Source organism: Hyla sarda, chromosome 1 (genome assembly GCF_029499605.1).
Source record: "Hyla sarda isolate aHylSar1 chromosome 1, aHylSar1.hap1, whole genome shotgun sequence".
NCBI classification, from domain to species: Eukaryota; Metazoa; Chordata; class Amphibia; order Anura; family Hylidae; genus Hyla; species Hyla sarda.
The window spans coordinates 58334308-58362118 of record NC_079189.1 but is presented as its reverse complement, the minus strand read 5'-3'; the positions used below and the strand labels follow the sequence as shown (position 1 = coordinate 58362118).

General features: G+C 43.0%; 1 protein-coding gene across 3 annotated transcripts in view; it reads right to left on the bottom strand.

Annotated features, from left to right (window-relative positions):
• The window catches only part of EVC2 (EvC ciliary complex subunit 2), a 164903-nt gene that overhangs the window by 10969 nt on the left and 126123 nt on the right, over positions 1–27811 (bottom strand). For all 3 annotated transcript variants that reach the window (XM_056555125.1, XM_056555126.1, XM_056555127.1), the window contains 4 exons: positions 26259–26449; positions 16617–16704; positions 6007–6203; positions 827–928 (listed from right to left, as the gene is read on the bottom strand). In XM_056555125.1, the coding sequence (XP_056411100.1) occupies positions 827–928; positions 6007–6203; positions 16617–16704; positions 26259–26449 (578 nt within the window). The remainder of the gene's footprint in view (positions 1–826; positions 929–6006; positions 6204–16616; positions 16705–26258; positions 26450–27811) is intronic.

The following is a 27811-nucleotide window of genomic DNA, read 5'->3' as shown; positions in this document are numbered from 1 at the left end:
TCATGCAGATTGCCATTTGGAACGGGATCATGATGAAGACTCACCGCACTTTAGGGAGCCTCTTGTTTGACATATGTTAGTGTTTTTTTTTTTTACATATGTTCCCCTTCTTACACATTGTTTTTTTGGTGCTGAATACAGGATTTATATGTGGCCAATAAACACAACAACTTATACATCCCATATTTGTCATCTGTATCCTTAGACAGATCGGATGGTTTGTAAGTCTGGGTACATATTGTACACATATTCGTTACACCCACCACCCGTACACATCATCACATCATCATGAGGGGGCAGTTACGCCCCCTTCCATAGACATGAATGGAGGGGGCGTGGCATAACGTCATGAGGGACGTGGCGTGACGTCTCCAGTTCCAGCAACAAAGAGGTTTTCGAGACTGGAGACACAGCCACACATAGAATGCCGGCGCTGGCACCCCCCCCGCGATCAGACGTCTTATCCCCTATCCTTTGGATAGAGGATAAGTTGTATTTGGCCGAAATACCCCTTTACAGTCAATAGCAACAGGATTTTCTATAGCAAGAGACTGTATGTTTTTTTAAACAGAAATTGACTTTGCACAAGCGTGTGCAGTGTGAACATACCCTTACAGTACATGACCGCCAAGCTATAAGTAAAGCACTGTCGCGACCAGTCCAAGGTTGACTCCTGAGTAAGGTCCCCAGTTGAGGTTATCTGACCAAGTAGGTGAAAGCTACAAGAATGGTTCCCTTCTTACATGTCTACATACTGGACATATTACTAGCTGTAGGAATAATAACTAATAAATCAGCAATAAAACCCTTCTCCTTGGTTACTCACCTTCGTTTCTTTCTTGCAGACAATGGACTTTTGTCCTCATCGGTGTTTAGCAGACCTTCCCTCATCCGCTTCTCAAGAACCGTCCACAATTCCTGCTGTTTTCTGGAGTAGAAATAAAAATGAATGCAGCTTGTATTTGTCAGTAAGATCTGTCCTACAGATAAACACCTAATCCTTATATCCTGCACCCTAGATTTATTACTGGAGGTGTAGAAGATTTATCCTCCCCTGCAGTGCGCATTTTCAGGATAAATCTTAAAAGATGAGCAGATGAAAACACTTCGCCGCCGCCGCCGCCGCACTCCTGATGTCAGGCACGTTGCTGACACAATCTAGAGCCGCGGTGTGTCGGATCAGATGTTCGGTAATTTGCAGGAAATGTAAAGCTTTGAAAATACATTTATTTCAACTGAAAATGAAAACAACTGTGCAAAACCTTCTGATTAAAAAGATCCTACCGTTTTGTCTATGCAGTACTGACGCACAACTATGTGTCACTATGGCTACAATCAAGAAGAAGTGTAGTGGTCTCCAAACTGTGGTCCTCCAACAGCATGCTGGGAGTTGTAGTTATGCAACATCTGGAGGTTCACAGTTTGGAGATAACTGGAGTAGACTGATCCTGCCGCAGTAATGTCCCTCTTCCAACTTCCCATACTTTTAGTGTATGTATAAAAAGGCACACAAGGTAAACCCACTGAATACAACCTATAAGGGAATTCTGATTTAATAGAGTCCTTAGGATCCCAAAGTGGAGAGCGGCTACAAAGATCGTCACTTGCTCTGGAGGACCTGTCCCGTCTCACATTACACAGGTAACCCATTGATTTAAATGGGCACTTCCCATAGACTTGCATTGAGGGGGCATGGTGTGACATCACTAGGGGGCGCGGCTGTGAAGTCACGACCCCTGCCACCCGCACCCAGCGTTCTAAATCAACACCAGGTGCTGAACATAGATCGTGGGGGTCCCATCTGTGGGAACCCCGCGATCAGACATCATATCCCCTATCCTTTGGACAGGAGATTAGATGTCTAGGGCCGGAATACCCCTTTAATTTCTCCTGTGAAAACGCTCTAGGGAAACTGAGCGAATACTGCCACATTTCCCTACAGATTACAGCTGATTGCTTAGCGGCTCAGCAGAATCCCTTCAGGTTCCCTTCTAACAAGTAGGGACTGTCCAAAGTGACAAGTCACTTAACGGGGTTGTCCTGTCTCGTTACTTTGTGTCATGTCTAGTGTCAGTAATGGGTAGTAATGAATGATTCCTGACCATTCCCAATTGTTCTGAGCAGATATACTGTAAAAGGGATGAAGAGGAGACAACCTGTGGCGTTATCGATGAGGATTGAATGGAATTTGTTGAGCGGGCTGTGAAAGTTGGAATAGGCAGGGGCATAACTATAGGGGGCTGAGAGGTAGCAGTTGCACCTGGGTCCTGGTGCCCATGGGGGCCCCAAAGAAACCTCTGCCCCATAAAAAAAACACCAGTATTATAAATGGCACACGGTAGACATGGGGCCCTGTCACAGATTTTGCATTGGGGCCCAGGAGCTACAAGTTACGGCTCTGGTAACAGGTGATCTGCTGTAAACAGTAACCTCAAATTAGATCCACTATAGTTAGTTATAGGGGTAATCCAACCTTGTTACGTTTGGCTTTTCCAGCTCCTAAAAGCAAGGAAAGCTAAAAGCAGCTGAAGTGGGGAAGTTAAGCAATTTACATAATTCCCATTGACTTTAATGGGAGTCGCATAAATGGTGTAGAACTGCGTGCTACTCTGTTTAAAACCAGGAGTGGCTCATGGGGCTACACCATTTGCATAACTCCCATTAAAGTCAATGAGAGTTACACAACTTGTGTAATTTCGCCGCTTTGGCTGATTTCAGCTTTCCTAACCACCCCCGGAATAGAAAAGCCAGAAGGAACGAGGTGGGACAACCCCTTGATCTAACTATAGTGGATCTTTCAACTCGAGGTTACGGTTTACAACAGGGGCAGGATCACCTGTTCCAACTTTCACAGCCCGCTCTACAAATGACATTCAATCATCATCAATAACACCACAGGTTGTCTCCGCTTCACTCCTTGTACATCTGCTCAGAACATATGGGGCAGGTCAGGAATCATTCATTATTACCCAACACTGACACAAAGCTCATAAATAAACTGGAGACCAAAGACATAACAGAGCTGAATCTACCATTTAACTCGTTGTAAGCTCCTACTACACGATATGGACAAAAGAATTGGGACACCTATACATTATACATACAGGAGCTTTTAGGATATCCCATTCTAAATCCATAGACCTTTATATGGAGTTGCTCCTCCTTGCTCCTACAAGATTTTGGAGGTGACTGTGGGTATTTTCGCCCATTCATCCATAAGAGCATTTGTGAGGTCAGGCACCGATTTTGGATGAGAGGGCCTGGATCACAGTCTACATTCTGGTTCACCCCAAAGATGTTCAATAGGGTTGAGGTCAGGGCTCTGTGCAGCCAGACAAGTTCTTTCACACTAAACTCACCCAACCATACCTTTATGGGTTTAACTTACCTGTATAGACGGCACGCGTTCAATTCATTTTTACAGGAGTGCCAAAGATACCCGAGTACAGCACTCGGGCATCTCCGGCACTCTAACAGAAATAAGTGGAGCACGAGCCGTCTCCCACACACACTCCTCACTAAGAGTCAGGGTCCCATTCCGGAGATCACAGAGGTTCCAGCGGTCGGACCCCCCACAATCAGCTACCTATCCCCTGTGGATAGGGGATAAATTAATTTTGACTGGACAACCCCTTTGAGTTTAAATGGAAAATGTCATTAGTAATAAAAATGAATATGTTTAGCTCCCACCATCTTTTTTCTTTTTTTCTTCTGTCTCTACCTATTGGTTATCTACCCCTAACCCCCTCCCTGCCTTTTAATTTTTTTTTTATAACTTACAAAGTTGTCATCTTCAGTTCTTTTTGTGTTGCTGCATTGTCCTCTCCCGGAAGCCGACTTACCCAGCAGGCGCTATGTCACTGACGCCTGCTGGGTGCCGACTTCTGCCCTCACTTCATCTATGCTGCACTCCTATTAGGAGCGCACATAGATGATCAGCGAATCGCACGGCAGGTTGCCCGGGGGTCTCCTCCTCCCTGGATGGTTGGTATTTTTTCATTTAGGAAATCATAATAATATAGAACCCCCCCCCCCCCAACGTGGCCCTATATGCCCAATTACACTTTATAAAAAACAGTTTTATAAACATTGATCACTAATCATTAGTGTGCCTATACTAATCATTAGCTGTGCCCACAGCTGTTGCTAAACTACAACTCCAAGCATGCCTGTACAGCCAACAGCTGTATGGGCAAGCTGGCAGTTGTAGTTTTGCAACAGCTGGAGGCACCCTGATGATTACATGCGGGGGGCGGGGACGGGCTGCTCACGAATCTAGGCAGCCAATGCGCGCAGCCCCGGCGTTCACTGCGCTCGCTCCCACCTGTCTGATTGACAGGCAGGGAGCGAGCGGAGGCTGAATGAATTAGGACCGATTGCCCAGCCGGCATCGGTCCAAATTCAAGCGTGACGTCACGCCAGGCTGCAGCCGGCCACTAGGAGGAAGACCCCTAGTGGGTTTTCAAATGTAAAATAAACAATTTAATAAAAAAAAATAAAATAAATAATGAAACTATATTAGAGATATGTTGTAGTACATAAGTATTACAACATATCAAAAAAAATTTTGGTAACAGTGTCCATTTAAAGATTGGCCTATTTGAATTCCTTTTCTAATATACTTCCTAATACAATTCTTTACTTTATTTCTTAAATTAACCCCGAAAAATTTGGCCACCAGGGGTCCTCCTTCTGGTTCTGCCTGCAGTCCTGCTTGCAAAGTGTCTCCTGCAGCAGCCTGGCAGATGCTAAAGTTAGGAAATGCAGGTGGGACCTCGGCTCAGCACAGTGTATAGAGCGGAATATTTCAGCTGAGGGGTGTGTGTGTGCGGTCTCAGCCAATCACAGCCCATTTCACGCTAAACTGATCTCGTCTGTGTGTATCAAAGTAAGGGAGGAAGTTCTCCCCTGCTGGCTTCAGATGATGTCACGCCTGCTGGGGAACGCCCTTTCACAGTCTGTGGAGCTCAGTGACACTGAGCAGGAGATACAGTACAATATCAAGGTAGAAAACGAAAAAATTGTAAATATAAAGGCAGGTGGTGGTTTATCATGATGGGGGGAGGGGGGTGAACTGGGAGCATTACAAAAAAAATTTTTTAAAAAAATCAAGATTGTGACAGGTACTCTAAAGTAAAACATGGCCCAGAAATGAAATTTGTGAGAAAATTTAATAATTTGATTTTTTTTCTTTTATTAAAAATGTAGCAAAAAGGCTCAGAATACTCTAGACCCAGAGTAAGAAATACATCCAATGCAATTTTGCCTGGTATACAGTAGTATAGAGGATGTAGAGCATGAATGGAGATGTAGCAGAGTTGAAATTGTACACCAAATGCTATTGTAATTAGGGCCGGCTCTGCCTATAGGAAAAATAGGCAGCCGCCTGGAGCGCCCTCTTGATGGGGGGAGCCCCTCTGTCTGCCACTAAAAAGTTAGACAACCAGCATCCAAACCACTCGCTCAGCCAGCAACAGGAGGAGGAGGTTTGTTACAGTGTGTCACCCCAGTAGTAAGCTAATTACATGAGGAGGGGGCATGTTACAGTGTGTCACCCCAGTAGTAAGGTGGGGTGTGTAAAAGGGCAGGCCAATGGGTGGAGTCAAAATTAGCTTTTGCCTAGGTTGACAAAAATCCTTGCACCAGCCCTAACTGTAATTCAGTGTTTTTCAACCAGGGTGCCTTCAGCTTTTGCAAAACTACAACACCCAGCATGCCCAGACACCTTGGTTTGGAAACACTGTATTACAGTTTCATTTGGTGCACAATTTCAGTTCTGCTACATCTGTACACCCAAGGAGGGCCGTCCCATGTGTACCGGAATCAGTAAAAGGGTGATTCAAAGTTAAAGTCCAGAGGATAGAACATGCGGACAATTATCAGTTCTAGTTAGGAATCACGAGGAGCGCTGACACTGTTAGCAGCCCAAGGATAGATTTTTTTTTCTGCCGATGACACAATATAATGCAGTTGGATTTTTGCTAGTAGGACCTGCCATGCGCTTACCTCCTCCTCCAGCTGTCAGCTCCATCCTCATTGTTGTCAGTCTCGGTAACACTGTCTGAATATTTATGACCTACTGAATATAGAAGGGAAGAGACTTCACTCTCGGGGCTGGAGGGAAGCAATAGGTTGAGGACTCGCTGCAGCATCCCCTCCGGTACGGCGGATCGTTTAGTCAGATAAGCTGCCAATCGGATGTCCTGGGGAGGAAACAATGGCACCGTGTCAAGCCGCGGATGTCAGAGAGAATTAGCCATCATTTATTTGTCGGTGAATAACATGGACAATAGATAGTGGGGTAAATGGTTATTTATGTACTGTGCTGTAGGATACATGGAAAATAATGTCATTTATGGAGTAAAAAAACAACAACTATCTGACAAGGTAATATTCTGTTATTTCACACGTCAGAGGATCTCTGTGGGATAACATAATCCAATTGCATCAGTAACGTATGGGAAATTAAATAGATTGCTGTAGAAAAACATGGCTCACTGCAATACACAGCCCCTGCCAAAATGATGGAATCCCCGCACTTACAGGAGGGTCGCCCAGCTTTAGAATTCCCAGCAAATATACAAATCCCAGATATGACACAAAGACAATGTGTAACCCCTAGAGGACACAGTGGGGGAGATTGATCAATAATGGTCTTGGCTAGATCATTTTTGGGGTTTGTCTAGATTCGTTTTTTTTGGCGGTGCTGCTCCAAATTTATCATATTGTTGCAGTGACCATGATTAATTTCGTGCAGATCTGCCCCTAGATCATTTTCTACCCCGCTTTCAGATCATGTCTATCCTACTTCTAAGGCTAGGATTCCACTTTTTTTTCCGTCAGAAAAAACACCAGTGCAATTTCCTGCATCTGACGTTTTTGCATTTGAGTGGAAATTGCATTTCTGGGTAGAAAAAAAAAAGGATGTAGTAGGGATGGGAAAAAAATTATTTAATTTATTTAATTTATTGATTGTGTTTCACTTTTTTCTCTCTCTCTCTTTTTTACATTTTTTTAAGTTAGTACTACTACTTCCAGCATGGAACACACTGTTCCATGATGGGAGTAGTAGTATCTGTACTTATAGATATATCGCCCGATGCGATCGTCCATAATATAGCAGAGATGCGGAGCGGCTCTATACAGCACTCACATCTCTGCACTATACTCCGGCCAGTGATGTGAATAGAACATCACTCATTCATATTTTCCGCCCAGAGTGGCGATTGGCCGGATGGTTGCAGCCAATCACAGCTCTCAAAGGGAAAAATGAATGAGTGAGTGGCCGGCCAGAGTACAGAGCAGAGATGCGAGCGCTGTACAGAGCCGCTCCACATCTCTGCAATAGATAGGACGATCGCAGCGGGTGTCAGAAGTGACACTTGCTGTGATCGGTCCCTTACTGCAGGTACTACTACTCCCAACATGGAGCACACTCTGCTTCATGCTGGGAGCTGTAGTACCTGCATTAATAGGCAGATCGCAGCGAGTGTAACTTCTGACACCTGTTGCCATCTGTCTATTAATGCAGGTACTACAGAGTGTGCTCCATGTTGGGAGCAATAGTACCTGCAGTTAAGGAAAGATCACAGCGGATGCCACTCCTGACACCCGCTGTGATCCTTCTGTATAATGTATAGATGTGGGCGGGCGGCCGCTTTCCTATGGTCCCCTGCACTGACGTATATATACACCTATTAATATTTCCCGCTGAGAGCTGTGATTGGCTGGAACCATCTGGCAGGAAATATGACTAGGTTTATATATACGGCAGTGCAGGGGACCATAGAAGAGCGGACGGCCGCATCTATACATTATACAGGAGGATCACAACAAACCTGGGGCGATCTGTCAATTAGTACAGGTACTACTACTCCCATCATGGAACAGTGTGTTTCATGCTGGGAGTAGTAGTACTACCTAAAAATGTTTTTTTTTTTTAAAGTGAAAACCACACACACACACACTACATTTCTATTATTGTCAGCAAAATTTTAGTGCCCAACCGGCACACATAAATTGATCTCTGTTTAAAAATCAATCAAAATTTCGTTATAAAAAAAGATACATTTCGTTAAATACAATTTTTTCCATCACTACTGTATCTTTTTTTATAAATTTTTTTTTAATGGTACCCTACAAAATTTTATTAAAAAAGGCATTTCCATCACTTTTCTGAATCGCTAAAAGTCCAAAAAAGAATTAAAACTGCCTGCAAAAAAGCTAATTTAAAAAAGTTAATTTTTTTTAGACCTGGTTGGGAGGTGGTCTAGATTTGCATTTTTTTTTTTTGCGGAAAAATTTGCGGAAAAATGAAAAACACGCAGATAATAAATTTGTGACCACTGCATCCGTCACTTTAAAAAATGGTCTAGAAATAACCAAAAAAGGTCAAAATGACGGATTTTAGAACTTATAAAAAAAACGCAAAAAAAAACGCAATTTGCGCAGAAATAAACAAAATTTGCAAATGTAGACCAAAAAGAAGAATAGAACACAATGATAAATAACCCCCAGTGGGTTTTGGCCAATTTTTATTTTAGTGCGTTTCTGCCTTTAAAGAAACAAAACTCTTTTTTTTCCCATCCAGAGAGCCATATGTGGAATTTGTTTTTTGTGTGTGACCAATTGGCTTTTGTAAGGACAGCTCTCATTTTACCATAAAATGCCACAAAATATAATTTGTGGAGGAAAAAGAAATAAAACAAGACCTCAATTTTGCAACTTCCAAGGGGTTTCAAACGCTTAAAACTATACCCACATATATATATATGTATATATATATATATATATATATATATATATATATTATATACTTTTTTCAAAGTAGTACAATAAAAGAATAGCTAACTTTTTTTTCTGCTTAAAGGGCTGTTTGGGAGCTCATTTTTTGTGCCATGATTTATCATGATATTTATTGGTAACATTTTTCTCACATAGCATTACACAGTGATATCGCTGCTCTGCTAGTACAGAGAAGTCACGATCAGTAATTTGGATGCTATTTTAACTTTTTGGACCCCTCGCCATTGCTGTGCATGCGGTACAATATCATTTTAGTCTCTAAAGGGTTAATGATGTCCGTCAACAGCAGTGAGTCCCGGCTGTTGATAGCAGCTGTCACTCTATCTGTGAAGCAAGCACAGCTCCTGCGTTCTCTTATAGACTCACAGCACTGCATGACGTACACGTACGTTAAGGCCCAGCTCACAATTATGTACATGCACATCAGTTGCCTTCTAGGTTCAAGGGATTAAAAGCTAAATGTTGTGGCTTCACAAATCATCCCTCATACCAACTATATATATATATATATATATATATATATATATATATATATATATACAGTGGGGATCAAAGGTTTCTATTAATGTGCATAAAGAAGCCAAGGAAAGATGGAAAAATCTCCAAAAGGCATCAAATTACAGATTAGACATTCTTATAATATGGCAACAAAAGTTAGATTTTATTTCCATCATTTACACTTTCAAAATAACAGAAAACTAGTGTTGCTCGCGAATATTCGCAATTCGAATATTATTCGCGAATATCGCATATTCGCGAATTGGCGAATTTCGCGAATATAGCGCTATATATTCGTAATTACGAATATTCGGTTTTTTTTTCACAGTATACATCACAGTGATCACCCCTCTCTGCTTCCAGCTTGTGTGGTGAAAAGAAGGCTGTAATACTACTGTGTGAGACTGGCGTGCGAACATTCGCATATGCGAAAATTAGCATATGCTAATTTTCGCATATGCGAATTTTTGTGTATGCTAATTTTGTATATGCTAATTTTCACATATGTTAATTTTCGCATACACGAATATTCGCATATGCGAAAATAAAACGAGGGTATAACGAATATGCGAATATTCGCGAATATTCGTCCATATATTCGCGAATATTCGCGAATTCGAATATGGCCTATGCCGCTCAACACTACAGAAAACAAAAAAATGGCATCTGCAAAAGTTTGGGCACCCTGCAGAGTCAATATCTTGTACTGCCCTTTGGCAAGTATCACATCTTGTAAATGCTTTTTTGTAAAGTCTTTCAATTCTTGTTTGAGGTATCTTTGCCCATTCTTCCTTACAAAAGTCTTCCAGTTCTTTGAGATTTCTGGGCTGTCTGTCACGCACTGCTCTTTTAAAGTCTATCCATAGATTTTCAATTATGTTGAGGTCAAGAGATTGTGAAGGCCATGGCAAAACCTTAAATTTACACCTCTTGATGTAATACCCCATGGATTTCGAGGTGTGTTTAGGATCATTATCCATTTGTTGGGGAAAGGTCAGATGAGTCTGGGCATTTAAAACCTTTGAGATTGACATCACCTGGTCTTCCCAGATGATGATTGAGAACAATCCATGACACTGGCAGGTCTCAGCTTTGCAGAGGGGGCAGTGCATGCTATAAATTCTGCAGGGTGCCTAAACTTTTGCAGACATTATTTTTTTGTTTTCTGTTATTTTGAAAGTGTAAATGATGGAAATAAAATCTAACTTTTGTTGACATATTATATGAATGTCTAATCTGTAATTTGATGCCTTTTGGAGATTTTTCCATCTTTCCTTGGCTTCTTTATGCACATTAATAAAATTTTTTACCTGGGGTGCCTAAACTTTTGATCCCCACTGTATATATGCCCAATGTGCAAACGTGCATAGCTGAGGTTAAAAACACACATAAAATCTTACAGACATGTAAAGGCTCAAAGCTGTAGATATTTGACATAAGTAATTAAGCATGGGATGGGGCGGTGGCAATTGAAAATAACCCAGCAGTGCGTATAAACAGAGTAGCGAAGACCCATGTCATCCCGGCGCTTCCGCATAAGATGTGTAGAGCCAATGGTGTACTAGAAGCGGTGAGTACGTCAGAGGTCACATGACCCGGCGGTCGCCAGCGTGACTCGCGCATGCGCAGCACAATAAAAAAGTGCAGCGCAGTCACGTATCTCCAGTTCTATGGGGAGTAGCGTGTAGGTGGTCACATGTCCAAACAAAGAGGCACATGGTTGCAACATGAGTCCAAGAATAAAGTAGCAGAGCGCAGCAGATGGGTATTGTGCTTATTAGTGCAGTGTATAAGATCCTGGTGCATAAGGATCCCTAGGAGACCTGGAAAAGGGGGCACATAAGGATGTACACAGGGATCATTAAGAGAAAATGCTAGATATAAATGTAATGATCAAGACCTTCACTAGCATTCAAAAAAGATACTCTCATACCGGGCATGATGTATCGGCCCACCCAAGGGTTCTCAAGCCTGGACTCGGATACAGGCGTGTCACTTGACCATAGTCACTGACCACAAAACCGGGGGTCCAAGGGCATCCGAGCAAGTTGAAAGAAATAAATGATTGCCCTACAGACAAAGATCATACACTCAGTGAGGGTCCTGAAAGTGCCCAAAATCCTATAAAAGGGTATACAAAAGTAAAAAGATATATATGCCAAAAAAGTGTGAACAACATACTGTACTTTAAATTAGTAAGTAATAGGTATCACCATTGGCTCAAAAATACCCAAGTGGAAGCTAGAAAAGAAATGAAAAAATATTAAATAAGCTGGGATGAAAAAACTGAAAAAAAATGTGATAAACATATTCTTGGGTCTGTAACCCTGGGCAATTCAATTCAGCCACCAGTCCATCCATACGTCAAGGGTTTGATCACTTCTTGAGTTTCTGCTTGGGTTGAGTGGTTTTGTTGCTCTTTTGTGCCCGAGTTTTGACCGGATCTGTGATGGCGTCGGCCTCCTCTGCGGGTTGGTCTCCCTAAAAAAGACTGATGGTGTGAAGAAGCAGTGTCATTGTTGGACCCAATGTTATGTTGTGATGTATCTGGATGTGTGTCTTTGGCCCTACGTAGACGTTTGGAGGGTACAGATGAAGGGTTTTCACAGGTGTATACGCGTCTGGTGGAGTAGTCTACGGATGCCTTCCTCATTTGTATCTTTTTACTTTTGTATGCCTTTTTATTGGATTTTGGGCACTTTCAGGACCCTCACTGAGTGTATGATCTTTGTCTGTAGGGCAATCATTTACTTCTTACAACAGGTCCGGGTGCCCTCAGACCCCCAGTATTGTGGTCAGTGACTATGGTTAAGTGACTCACATACCTGGTTCCCGCCTGTATCCCAGTCCTGGTATCCAGTGCAGCTTGAGAACCCTTGGGTGGGCCGATACATCATGCCCGGTATGAGAGTACCTTTTTGAATGCTGGTGAAGGTCTTGATCATTACATTTATATCTAGCATTTTCTCTTAATGATCCCTGTGTAGGTCTTTATGTTCCCCCTTTTCCGGGTCTTCTAGGGATCCTTATGCACCAGGATCTCATACACTAATAAGCACAATACCCGTCAGCCCTTCCAAGACATGGATGCATTGCTACTTTATTCTTGGACGCATGCACTAACCATGTGCCTCTTTGATTGGACCACCTACACGCTACTCCCCATAGAACTGTAGATACGTGACTGCGCTGCACTTTTTTTTATTGTGCTGCACATGCGTGAGTCAGTGATGAAGGGCAGATGTTATTATTTTAGGGGCAGATGGCATTAACCCCTTGCAATCATGACATCACGGCATGGTTATCCTCTATACCACCCAAGGTATGGCTGCTGGTAGCTGGGCTAGGCGCAGGGCAAATAATCACTCCGATGCAAAGTTACGGAACAACGGCAGCTTTACTGAGGGAGATAGATGGAATAGTCTTAACAGCTCAGTTAGGCCCAAGGAGATGACCAGTGACTCAAGGAGACCTGTGGGCTTTTAGTGGACTTTACTGAATTATGCAGACCCACGCTGACTTTAGCAGATTTGACTGACTAGACTTCACCCCTGTGACTGCTTACCAGACTTTGCAATTCACCTGAAGGGGCACTTGGTTGGCGGAAGCGTGGCTGCGTGGTTAGGCCTTGGGTCTCTTCAGGTCACCAGACACTGTCAGGTCTTGACTGAACCTCAGCAAACTCTAGACTCTGAACTGACTAGGCTAGCTCCTCCCTTGTATTTATGGGAGCCATTTGAAGAGCCATTTCCCATAGGTCACCACACAAGTCACCTGGTCACTGACACCTTCCCTGGTTACGTGTCTTAACAACAGGACTTAAAGGAATATACATCAAAAGCAAATACAATAACCTTTTGTATGTACAATAAGATAACTAGAGTCCTGAGGAGTGTGGGGCCAGGGGACTAGGACTGAGTCCAACTGAAAAGGACCATAGATTGTACAGAAGGGCCGCTTCCGTATGGGCCAACACACTGGCGACTGCCGCGTCATGTGACCTCTGACGTACTCACCGCTTCTAGTACACCATTGGCTCTACACATCTTATGTGGAAGCGCCGTGATGGCGCGTCTGGGACACATGGGTCTTCGCTACTCTGTTTATACACACTGTTGGGTGATTTTCAATTACCACCGCCTCATCCCATGCATAATTACTTATGTCAAATATCTACAGCTTTGAACCTTTACATGTCTGTAAGATTTTATATGTGTTTTTAACCTCAGCTATGCACTTTATTCACTGTGGTATTTTATACATTGTTAATATCTAATTACTCTGTATGTATGCAAATTATCTGGTCACATGACTATGTATATTTGAAGCTGTATCTGTATTTGCTGGAATAAAGCTACTTCACTGCTTTGAATACGTCGGTGTGCTGCTGTCACCTTCCTCATATATATTTATATAAAGCCGACAAATACGGCTACTCCTAACTACACTTATATATATATATATATATATATATATATATATATATATATATATATATATTTTCTTATATTAACAACTTGAGTTTTTCTAGATCCAGCTATTACTTTGTCCTCTCTTTATGACTGCACTAATGATAAAAAATACTCTACAATATTCTACATCAAGCTGCCGGAGAGTGCTCATAGATCAGTTTTGCAGGATGAAGCCTTGTCAAGTAGCACTATAAATTTTCATATGATTGAGATCCAGACTGTTTAAGATTTAGCACTTTGTTCAAGGTTAAGATGAATTATTATCCTGAAAAATCTGTTCATGCCAAACCTATTACTTATCCATACAATAAGAAAAGTTTCTAAGTGCAACTGTGTATTGGGCGTTGGGGGTAAGGACTGTCATCTCCACTGGTCCTTTATCCGACATGTAACCCTAAGTCACAAATGAAAAGTAAATTGCTTTCTTTAGGGTCATCTTTATGTGTTTCATTAAAACCAGATAAATTATATCCTTGACCAATAGCGATAGTGATGTATCCCTGAATATCACTTTCATCCAATTCTCCACACTCCATGATTTGTCTCTTTAGTCCCCTTTTTGGATTTTTTTGTTATATATATATATATATATATATGCGAGCAAGGTACCGCTCACCACTCCCCCGTCCACTGCGCCTCCTTGTGCCACGGACACCGGTACCGCCCCTGGTTCAACCAAGATTAGAAGAAAGAAATGTCCAGCACTCAGGTGTTTGCAGGTAAAAACTTGGTATGGCTTTATTTGCAACGACCAACACAGGACAGGACCTGACACGTTTCGCACTGAAGTGTGCTTAATGCTTATATATATACATATATATATATATATACACACACACTTATATAACATATATATATATATATATATATATATATATATATACACACTTATATAACTAATTTCAGTCAGCCAATGTTTTTACATGGACAAATTCACCGTGTTTTTTTCACCTTAAAATCCATGCTGCTTTAGCTTGAAAGCCACTTATCTTTGATTTCAATTGTAGCCTTGTGGTTTTCTTGCGTTTTTTTCTACTTGAAAAAGAAGTGACATGTCGTTTTTTAAGGTTTTGGCTGTAAGCAGCAGGGTTTTCTCAGATTAAAATCAATAGAAGAGCTCACAAACCACTTAATTTTGAAGCAGTTTTTGCGCAAAAACTATTCCAAAATCCATGTCTTTTATTTTTAGATTTCAGCCTGGCCACACTACAGGCTGATCCAACTTTGATGTAATGTCCATAAAACAAGTCAAAATGAGGCTCAGTAGTTTGTGTGGCCTCCATATGACCTCCCTACAACGCCTGGGCATTCTCCTGATGAGGTGGCGGATGGTCTCCTGAGGGATGTCCTCCAAGACCTGGACTAAAGCATTCACCAGCTTCTGGACAGTCTGTGGTGCAACGTGGCATTGGTGGATGGAGTGAGACATGATGTCGCAGATGTGCTCAATCGGATTCAGGTCTGGGGTCGGGCCAGTCCATAGCATCAATGCCTTCCTCTTGCAGGAACTGCTGACACATTCCAGCCACATGAGGTCTAGCATTATCTTGCATTAGGAGGAACCCAGGGCCAACCGCACCAGCATATGGTCTCACAAGGGGTCTGAGGATCAAATCTTGGTACCTAATGGCCTTCAGGCTACCTCTGGCAAGCACATGGAGGGCTGTGCAACCCCCCAAATAAATGCCACCCCACACCATTACTGACCCACCGCCAAACCGGTCATGCTGGAGGATGTTGCAGGCAGCAGAACATTGTCCACGGTGTCTCCAGACTCTGTCACGTCTGTCACATGTGCTCAGTGTGAACCTGTGTGAAGAGCACAGGGCGCCAGTGGCGAATTTGCAAATCTTGGTGTTCTCTGGCAAATGCCAAACATCCTGCACAATGTTGGGCTGTCAGCACAACTTCACCTGTGGATGTCGGGCCCTCATACCACTGTCATGGAGTCATTTTCTGAACAGTTTGAGTGGGCACATGCACATTTGTGGCCTGCTGGAGGTCATTTTGCAGGGCTCTGGCAGTGCTCCTCCTGCTCCTCCTTGCACAAAGGCGAAGATAGTGTTCCTGCTACTGGCTTGTTGCTCTCTTACGGCCTCCTCCACATCTCCTGATGTACTGGCCTGTCTCCTGGTAGCGCCTCCATGCTCTGGACACTTCGCTGACAGACAGAGCAAACTTTCTTGCCACAGCTCGCATTGATGTGCCATCCTGGATTAGCTGCACTACTTGAGCCACTTGTGTGGGTTCTAGATTCCGTCTTATGCTACCACTAGAGTGAAAGCACCGCCAGCATTCAAAAGTGATCAAAACATCAGCCAGGAAGCATAGGAACTGAGAAGCGGTCTGTGGTCACCACCTGCAGAACCACTCCTTTATTGGGGGTATCTTGCTAATTGCCTATAATTTCCACCTGTTGTCTGTTCCATTTGCACAACAGCATGTGAAATTGATTGTCAATCAGTGTTGCTTTCTGAGTGGACAGTGTGATTTCACAGAAGTGTGATTGACTTGGAGTTACAATGTGTTGTTTAAGTGTTCCCTTTATTTTTTTTTGAGCAGAATATTTCCTTTTACCTGCAGACTATGTTGCATTTTTTTTTATTTGAGCCAGGATTTGTAACAGAAAGGTAAATTACAAGGTGATTCCATAATTTTTTCCTCTACCTGATTCATTTATTATATAAATTATTTCTATATACAAGCTGTAAAACAGTGCTAGAAGGAAAATATTATGCAAGTACACTAGGCAAGTGTTTGAGACCTTGAGATCACAAATGTAGCAGTCACCAGTTTACTAGGATTCAAACAGTAGTTTGACCCAACAGCTGTGTAATGTACCTGATTGTGGAGCCTCAGCAGTGAGTCCATTTGCGCTTTCTCCTCTTGGTGTTCCCCTTGAGCATACTCAATTTCTTCCCTGTACATTCTACAACAAAATAAAAAATTAAAAAAGTTTCAGAAAAAAAGTTCCTTATATACTGTAAAATAAAATGACCATGGACAGATAATAATACTCTGAATATTTTTAAGACATACCGTATTTTTCGCCGTATAAGACGCACTTTTCCTTCCCCAAACCTATCGCAGCGGTCCCGGCGGCCATGATGGCCGGGACCTGCGGCTAATACAGGACATCACCGATTCCGGTGATGCCCTGTAATAACCCTTCAGACGGGGCGATCAAAGCTGACCGCCGCGTCTGAAGGGAAAGTGACACTAACGGCTGCTCAGTCGGGCTGTTCAGGACCGCCACGGTGAAATCGCGGCATACCGAACAGCTTACAGGACACCGGGAGGGACCTTACCTGCCTCCTCGGTGTCTGCTCCGTGCCGGGATCCCCTTCATGGCCGGCGCTCTCCTTCGACGTCATCACGTCGTCGTGCACGCCGTCCCGTCATCCAATAGGAGCGGCGTGCGTAGCGACGTGATGACGGCGACGTGATGACGGCGACGGAGAGCGTGGATCCCGGGGAAGAAGATGTCCGGAGCGTCGGGAACACCATGGGGACGCGGCGACCGCGATGGAGCAACATCCAGGGCAGCGGTGACGGGTCCGGAGCGGCGGGGACACGTGAGTATTACCTCCTATCCAGTGGTCTTCAACCTGCGGACTTACAGATGTTGAAGAACTACAACTCCCAGCATGCCCGGACAGCCGTTGGCTGTCCGGGCATGTTGGGAGTTGTAGTTTTGCAACATCTGGAGGTCCGCAGGTTGAAGATCACTGTTGGGTTCAGAATCTTTTTTTTCTAGATTTTGCACCTTTAAAATTGGGTGCGTCTTATATGCCGATGCGTCCTATAGGGTGAAAAATACGGTAATTCTATTTTTGCTATGGTTTGGGCACAAATTTACAGTAACGTGAGATAATAAAAATACACACATTTTGTAAATTCCATAAGAAAATGATACTCATAGCATAAAATATCGGAATGTTGATCTGTTCTGAGCTTTAAGCGGTTGCCTAGGATTAGAAAAAAAGCTCTTCCAGAAACAGCATTATTTTGGGCAATGAGAAAAAACAGGAGACCATTCTTTCTAATCCTGGACAACCCTTGTCTATTCCCTTGGCAATCGCAATTTTTGGAATCTTTTGAATTTTGATGGATTTTTAAACATTTTAAACAATTTTTTTGGTGTGTTGTACCAGTAGCACAGTCACAGCAGCCACAAAGGCATAGTACAAGCCTTGGGCTACCATGATAATGCACCAGCTTCTGCAATCATATGGCGGGGTGGCGATTCACCCTCCGAACCACCATTAATGTTTGCCAAATGTATTTGAATGACACTGTCAGCACTGAGAGCAGGGATCCCTGTGTGTTGGCTTTAGTGGTGGGTGTCCTTCAGCTACTGAAAGCAGCCAGAAGCCACCGGAAATGGAGTGGGTTTGAGACTCAAGCTCTCCATATACCCTTAAAGGGGTACTCCCGTGGAAACCTTTTTTTTTTTTTTTAATCACAACTGGTGCCAGAAAGTTAAACAGATTTGTAAATCACTTCTATTAAAAAATCTTTATCCTTCCAGGGCTGTATACTAAAGATAAATCCAAAAAAGAAATGCATTTCCTCTATTGTCATGACCACAGTGCTCTCTGCTGACCTCTGCTGTCCATTTTAGGAACTGTCCAGAGCAGCATATGTTTGCTCTGGGCTATGTTTGTCATGTTACATTTTAACATAGGACCCCTTATTTGATAGCAGCTTAACAAGTTTTGCATCCATACAACTAGTGAGTTTTTGGACAGTTTCTGCTTGAATTTGTTTGCAAGATGTCAGAATAGCCTCCCAGAGCTGCTGTTTGGATGTAAACTGCCTCCCACCCTCATAGATCTTTTGTTTGAGGATGCTCCAAAGGTTCTCAATAGGATTGAGGTCAGGGGAGGATGGAGGCCACACCATGACATTCTCTCCTTTTATTCCCATAGCAGCCATTGATGCAGAGGCATTCTTTGCAGCATGAGATGATGTATTGTCATGCATGAAGATGATTTTATTACAGAAAGCATAGTTCTCCTTTCTGTACCAGGGAAGAAAGTGGTCAGTCAGAAACTCCACATACTTTGCAGAGGTCATCTTTACACCTTCGAGGACCCTAAAGGGGCCGACCAGCTCTCTTCCCATAATAGCGGCCCAAAACATGACTCCACCACCGCCTTGCTGACATCGCAGTCTTGTTGGAAAAGAGTGGCTGTCCACCAACCATCCACTACTCCATACATCTGGACCATCCAGGGTTGCACGGCACTTAACAGTGAACAAGACTGTTTGAAAAGTAGTGTTCATGTATTTTTCTGCCCAATGCAGCCATTTCTGCTTGTGAGCATTTGTAAGTGGTGGCTGTATAGAAGGTTTGTGATCGGGGCTCCATACGTGTACTAGTGACAGGAAAGATTGCCTACATACCTATACAAGATCTTACCCTAGCATAGCGGTCTGAGTTGTGCCATAACCGCGCAATGAGGGCACGCCTATAGAGGGCATGCACTATAGTGAAGGAATAAGATAAGGGAGGGTTGGGAGGGTTCCACAAACGACACGTGCTCCGCCCCTGTAGGAGAGGGGGAAGTTATATACACACGCCCCCACCTGTTCCCAATGAGCCCCACCTGGAAGTGCAGGGAGCGATAATTACTTCCGCCCCTCGCACAAACACAGCCCATCAGGCTTTATACTTGTGATCGGGGCTCCATACGTGTACTAGTGACAGGAAAGATTGCCTACATACCTATACAAGATCTTACCCTAGCATAGCGGTCTGAGTTGTGCCATAACCGCGCAATGAGGGCACGCCTATAGAGGGCAAAAAGCAACCATGCTAGGATGAATACAATTCCTGAAATAAAACATCCTACATCCAGCATCAATCTTCACATACCCGAAGTAGACTATACCTAATGTGCTGAAAGAGTAGCCCTGACCAACTAGTGACTACTAGAGGTGGTAACCATACCTTTGAAACCGTGGTAGTAACGTCCATCTGTAAAGAATCAACCTGAGAATAACCTTCCCTGCCAAATACTAACTGAACTATACCTATCACCATCCCTACTTGTGACATTACTTCAAATGGACACGGAAAGGCTAACTTCATGGCAGGTCTGACAAGCACCAATCCCCTGCTATTTAAGAGGCAAAAACTAAACTGACAGGTAAATGACAAGAAATACCTATCTACCTGATAGATCGTGTGGGTCATGTCGCATGACAAGGTTCACGAAGGCACCTTACCTGATTGAGACTGTAACAGACATACCTAACTAGCCACTGTACTGACCCAACTGGACTTGGAAGTGATGACCCATTGCAGATGAAAGCTCCCTGCGAGAGCAACGTATCTGTAGACGTGACCAGTGTTTAGATGAACCATCATGTCTGTAGACCTGTCAGGTCTTTGTGACACCGTCGTGCCTGAACCCGTCACAGGTCCCCGCGGAACCATCGAGCCTGTAGACATGACAGGTCTTTGTGAAATCATTGTGCCTGTAAACGTCACAGGTCTTTGTAAACCACTTTTTTTTTTCTCAAATACGTGAGTGTGAAATGCCATATTGAGATTGTATACTATCTGAAACGTGTCAGATTACCTACATAACCATGTCAAATCAATTGCTCTGAAATGAGACAGCAGCAACCATGATTCAATCCCCGATCCTAAAGAAATGAGTCATGAAACTGTGTATTAAATGCAGAATATATCTGCAACTAAATGCTGGCCCTCCTTAAAAGAGAACGTGCAATTATGCCAGATAGTTGAATCTGTGTACTATAACGAAATTATAACGTCATTGAGAAATACAACAGACGAGGTTGTATCTGACCTGAAAACGTGTCAGGTCATAACAAATATAACACACGACAAAATTGCTCTGAAAACGAGTCAGTAGCAACTGGCATTACCCCTTTTAACCTGAAGAGGAGTCAGGCAACAGGGTAACATCATGAGTATTCATGACAAGATACCTGTATGAAGCTGGCGTGTTGTTCTGAAGGCGTGTCAGTAACAAAAATGACCAATTGTGTCCAATACCCTAAGCAAAGGATCTACCTCCCCTGTGTGCACCACATGAAACATGTTAACCGTATGTGCGGCATAACCTGCTAACAGTATACCCAACTACAAGTCGCTACTCAATATGTTATTGCTCTGAGACATGTCTAACAATAACCTATGTGGTGCATCCCCCCCTGCAGACGTAGGAGGTTTAAGAATATGTGCTCGATATATCTGCAATGAATGTAAGCACCATATGAATACTGTAATCGTGTCTTGTAAATATATGTACAGCCAGAGGTGCAACTGCTATTCAACACTAGGAACGAATGCACATAACCTACCCGCATACAACTATGGTAGTATGCAACAAATGCTGTGTACTGGTGCATGTATCATACACAAGCTGGGAGCGTAAGTACCGTGAAAACGTAAGGAACGTTATGAATTTATGCTCTAACATCATTATGAGTACCTCATACATGCCTAGAAAATAAAGTGTAAACATATATCTAAAAAGATAGACAACGTGCAACTATGCCGGATAGTTGAATATGTCTACTATAAGTAACTGATAACGTGGTCATGAAATACCACGGAGGAGGCTGTATCTGTCCTGAGAACGTCTCAGGTCGTGACAATGAACCACAATGTAATTGCTCTGAAAATTTGTCGGTAGCAACCGACATTAACTCCTTAAGCTGAAGGAGTCAGGCAAATAGGGCAACATCCTAACAAAGCTGTATAACCTTTCCGTATAAACATTATGCACGAATATGCAGTATGAAAGCTATGAGCATGAGTACAGTAAAGCTACGGGAGCATATGTGTAGTGTAGACTCTAAGGATGGAAATGCAGAAAAACTATTACCCATGTGCAGTACAACAAAATAAAGCTATGAACGTAACCAGACTATGAGCGTAACGTGCAACTATGCCAGAGAGTTGAATCTGTGTACTATAACGAAATAACATAATCGAGAAATACAACAGACGAGGTTGTATCTGACCTGAAAACGTGTCAGGTCATAACAAATACACCAACGACAAAATTGCTCTGAATACGAGTCAGTAGCAACCGACATTACCCCTTAACCTGAAGAGGAGTCAGGCAACAGGTTAACATTGTGACTATTCCTGAAATTGGTTGCTCTGAATGTGAGTCAGTAACAACCGCGATTCAACCCCTGAAGGAACGAGTCAGGTGACCGGGTATTGAACAGCCGATTAGTGCCACTAAAATGATGACCACCCTTGAACGAGTACCTGTGCCGGATAGTTGAATATGTGTTCTATAACTAACTGATAACTTAGTCGTGAAATACAACAGAGGAGGTTGTATCTGACCTGAGAACTTGCAGGACATGACAATAAACAACAATGCGATTGCTCTGAACAAGTCAGTAGCAACCGACATTGACCCCTTAACCTGAGGAGGAGTCAGGCAATAGGGCTACATCCTGACAAACCTGAGTGAACTTTCCGTATAAAAGACTATGCACGAATACACAGAATGAATGCTATAAACATACGTACAGTAAAAGCTACGGGAGCATGTGTGTAGTGTAGACGCTATGGATGAACATGCAGAATAAATACCATTACCCATGTACAGTAAACGCTATGGATGTTAGTGCAGATAACATAACAGAATGAATGCTACATGTACGCAGAATAAGTACTACAACGTCTCAGCATAATAATTACTACCATCGTATGTACAGAATGAATGCTACGAATGTCCGTGTAGTGTATTGCTACAATTCTATGTGCAATATACATGACGTGAACATGTCTGTGGTATGAATACAACGAGCGTGTATGTGGTATAAATGCTATGAGCGTATAGTGATATGATACTATGAGCAGTATAATGCTATGAGTATACTTGCGATATCAATGCTAAGAGCGTATGTGCCTGATGTAGGCCATGTGTATGTGCAGTATAAACGCTACAAGTACATGTGCAGTATAAGCGTCGAGCATATGTGCTACGAATTAATATGTGGTATGACGCTATGAGGTATGAGTACTATGAGCAGTATAATGCTGTGAACATGCTATGAGCGCGTGGCCACAACTGCACGAAACAGCATGTCACTATGTGTGAGAACCATAGGAAACCTGCGTGTATGAATGCGGTGAACATGTGAACAACAAAACCATGACCGTGTAACCAATATAACTGGCATGAGTGTATGAACCCTGCATGTATGAATGCGGTGAACGTGTGAACAACAAAACAATGACCGTGTAACCAATATAACTGCCATGAGCGTATGAACTAGGCATGTATGAATGCGATGAACGTGTGAACAACAAAACAATGACCGTGTAACCAATATAACTGCCATGAGCGTATGAACCCTGCATGTATGAATGCGATGAACGTGTGAACAACTAAACCATAACCGTGTGACCGATGTAACTGCCATGAGCGTATGAAACCTGCGTGTATGAATGCGGTGAACGCGTGAACAACAAAACCATGACCGTGTAACCCATATAACTGCCATGAGGGTATGAACCCTGCATGTATGAATGCGATGAACGTGTGAACAACAAAACCATAACCGTGTGACCAATGTAACTGCCATGAGCGTATAAAACCTGCGTGTATGAATGCGGTGAACACGTGAACAACAAAACCATGACCGTGCAACCAATACAACCGCCATGAGCGTATGAACCGTATGAACCCTGCGGTGAACATGTGAACAACTTAAGAACCGTGAGAGTGTGACCACTATAACTGCCATGAGTGTATGAACCGTATAATTGCTATAGGCAGTATACTGCCGTAACCAGTATGAAATACCATTAACATATGAACCGAATGATACTTTGAGCGTATGAACCAGTGATAATTACGAGGTGTTTGATTGCCATGAACGTAACATGGTAGAAAGAACGTAAGACCGTGAACATGCCAAGAATATGTGAACAGCATTAATGCCAAGTTTGTGGACCGTGTAAAACACCAGTGAGTGAGAGAATAACCATGAGGTGAACAGCATAAACGAGTTTGCACAGTATAAATGCTGTGAATGTATCGTCAGTGAGTATATGTACCGTATATAATGATATTAGCACATGAAACTGTATACATACTAAGCGCGTACGAGCAGTGTGCCATAAGCGTATGAATTAACCATGAGAGTACGGACAATAAGAAACTCATGGAGTTATCAAACCGTGAAGATGCTCTACTCGTGTGCACCTTGTACCAGTAATGCGTGTATGCCCATAATAAACCAAGCGTATGAACCGTATGGATACCATGATCGTGCAAATAACACTGTGTATACTATGATTTATTTGGATGTAGCCTATGTTATATCTCTACAGAGCATTGCACCCTACTATATACACTATATTGAAACAAGACAGTCTACAGAGCACTGTATCACCACACACAGCATATGCTACCCTGCAACGTGATCCTCTGCAGAGTATTGCACCACACCAAACAGTAAATGCCACCCTGTGTTGCAACGAGACCCTTCGCAGAGCACTGCACCACACTGGACATGCTAACTGTAACGACCCTCTGCAGAGCATTGCACTATGCCCTATATAATATGTTGTATTGAAACCATCCCATCTGCAGAGCATTGCACTAACTGTATAAAGTTTGTTTATAATGAGACCATCTGCAGAGTATAGCACTATACTGTATATAGTATATATTATATTGTAACAAGACCATCTGCAGAGCATAGCACCATAGCTGTATATCATGAATACTATATTGTAATGAGACCATCTGCAGAGCATTGCACCTTAACTGTATATCATGTATACTATATTGTAACGAGACCATCTGCAGATTATTGCACCATAACTGTATATCATGTATACTATATTGTAACGAGACCATCTGCAGAGCACTGCACTATACCGTTATACAGTACATGTTATATTGTAACGAGACCCTTTGCAGAGCATTACACTGTACCGTATACTGCAAGGGCACCGTATACCCCGCAGAGCACCGCACCACACAGCAAAAGTTATGTTGAAACGACTCTTTGCAGAGCATTGCACCACACTGTATACAGCAAACTTTATATTGAAACAACCCTCCGCAGAGCATTACACTATACTTTAGATTAACGATAGCAGACAAGCTGACAGGACCGCCTAACGAGGACTGGGCAGCTGCCGCAACCTGTCCCAAGGGCATAGACAATTGTAGTTGTGTGGGTGGCGGGCGGTCCACATGTCGCCATGAGGCAGCTAGCGGGCTGCGCGAAATGCTGAGGCCGCACCACCCCCAGCACCGATTTAACTCACCTGCTTGCCGCTCCTGGCCCCCACTACCGCTGCGGGCAGAGCCAGCCAGAACCATACCTGCCCAATATTACCTTATAATCAGAGTGAGACAGCATCCCCAGATAAGACAGCCAGCGGAGCTGCCAGGATGCCGCGCCTGCACCCCCCAGACTCATGATCAGCGAGGCCTCCGCACCGTGAGCAGCAGCTCTGAAGATTTTTGTGGGAGATTCAAACACCAGCCTGCCACAGGAAGCAGAGATTCCACAAACGACACGTGCTCCGCCCCTGTAGGAGAGGGGGAAGTTATATACACACGCCCCCACCTGTTCCCAATGAGCCCCACCTGGAAGTGCAGGGAGCGATAATTACTTCCGCCCCTCGCACAAACACAGCCCATCAGGCTTTATACTTATGCACAGTTGCAGGACTCTACACCTTGATGTCCGTGAAACTCCAGAGGCACCAGCAGCTTCAAATATCTGTTTGCTGATATTTAATGGTATTTTAGCAGCTGCTTTCTTGATCCGATGCATGGATCTGGTAGAAATCTTCCTCAATGTGCCTTTATCTGCATGAACCCATCTGTGCACTGAATCAGCCACAAATCTCTTAATAGTGCAATGATCACGCTTAAGTTTTTGTGAAATATTTAATGCTTTCATACCTTGTCCAAGGCATTGAGCTATTTCACTATTTTTGGCAGCAGAGAGATCCTTTTTCTTCCCCATATTGCTTGAAAATGGTGCTCTGCTTAATAATGTGGAACACCCACCTTTAATAGCTTTTCCTTAAATTGGGCTCACCTGGCAATCTAATTATCACAGGTGTCCAAGATTTGTTTTCAGTGATCAAAAGAGCCCTGAGACACAATGCTATCCATGAGTTAAACGGAAAAAAAAAAAATATTTAATCTTTGTGACACTTAAATAGAATTTACATAATAATTTGGAACAGGATGTATTGCTGTAGACTACGGCTGAGAGCCTTCAAATAATGCTACATGTATATGTGTAAATTATATCATTGGCTCATTTTATCAGCTCAAGTATATAGCAGTAGATGTGAGTGAACCTCCAGAAATTCATTTTGGGAGGATTCGCACCAATAGTCTTTCGACTAGCAACAGTAACTTTCCCGAATGTACAGCATCACTACTTATCTTTGGCCAGACACAGAATATGATTCTATGTCCTAAAAATGTAGCTTACCTGTCTCTACAGAGATTTAGTATACACTTCCTCCTGTTAAGGGCCTTGCGTAGAGTCGCTGACACAGGCATGCCCTCTGCTTCCCCAGTGATGTCTACAGTAACAGAAGATGGATCTTCTTCCAGAATTCTACTGACTACTGGCTCATTTCTACTCCAGGATTCTTTAGCCTTGTCCAATTCTCTTATTTCCTGATGAATAAATAATATAATCGATTCAAACATGTGGGGTGAAAACAGGAGGCATATGGAAACATTATAAAGTGTCTGAACAGAGTATATGAAAACTAAACAGGGGTTTGTACTTTCCTTTGATCCATAGCTTTTATAGTTTGAATCGGATGACATGTTAAGCCTGACTTTCAGTCACCCAGAAATACCCACAAAACCCACCAAAAACTTCCACTAAAATCTGCTAAAATTTGCTAAAATCCCGACCTTCCTTATGGGATATGTTACATGGCACAACTCCGCAAAAGAGGATCCAATGAACATCTGATATACCTTTAGGCCTTGTATGCACAAGACTGTTTGAAATTTTTGGGGTTTTAACCTAAAACAGTGAATTCTAACAAATAAAAAGAATGCAAGAAAGCCTTTTCTACTTTTTTTTTGCTGATTATATAACGTTACAGAGCTCAAAGCTAAAATGTATTATTTAGTCCACAAATTATAACTAACACTAAACCTAGAAGTGAATAATAATAGAATTTCCTGCATGTTCCCTGAAACCAACAGTGTTCTAAAAATCCCAGGAAGAACAAAGGGTTTTATCTATTAATTATCAGATTTGCCTGGGGAACGGCTGAAGGGGTGGGGCTGGACCAAGGAGTAGGGGCTTAACACTTGTTTTTTTTCTTACAGCAGACAGGACAGAGGGGGGGGGGGGGAGGCTCCTGCTGCAGACAGACAGTTGTCTTGCAGCCAGACACAAGAGAAGGCGCTACATGAAGTATTTCCTGGGGCACAAAATAAAGGAGAAGATTAAGGGAAGAAGTGTTGGGATATTTTTAATTATTTTGTGCATTTAAATTGTAAAATAATCATGTTGGACATAAAGGTCAAATAGTTATGTTCATGGAGTCTGTTTCTGACTGAGTGGACACAAGTGGCCTGCTGGAGGCAAATTTGCAGGGCTCTGGTAGTGCTCCTCCTTTCACAAAGGTAGAAGTAGTGGTCCTGCTGCTGGGTTGTTGCCCTCCTACGGCCTCCTCCACGTCTCCTGATGTACTGGCCTGTCTCCTGGTAGTGTCTCCATGCTCTGGAGCCTACGCTGACAGACAAAGCAAACTTTCTTGCCACAGCTCACATGGATGTGCCATCTTGGATGAGCTGCACTACCTGAGCCACTTGTGTGGGTTGTAGAGTCCGTCTCATGCTACCACTAGAGTGAAAGCACCGCCAGCATTCAAAAGTGACCAAAACATCAGCCAGGAAGCATAGGAACTGAGAAGTGGTCTGTGGTCACCACCTGCAGAACCACTCCTTTATTGGGGGTGTCTTGCTAATTGCCTATAATTTCCACCTGTTGTCTGTTCCATTTGCACAACAGCA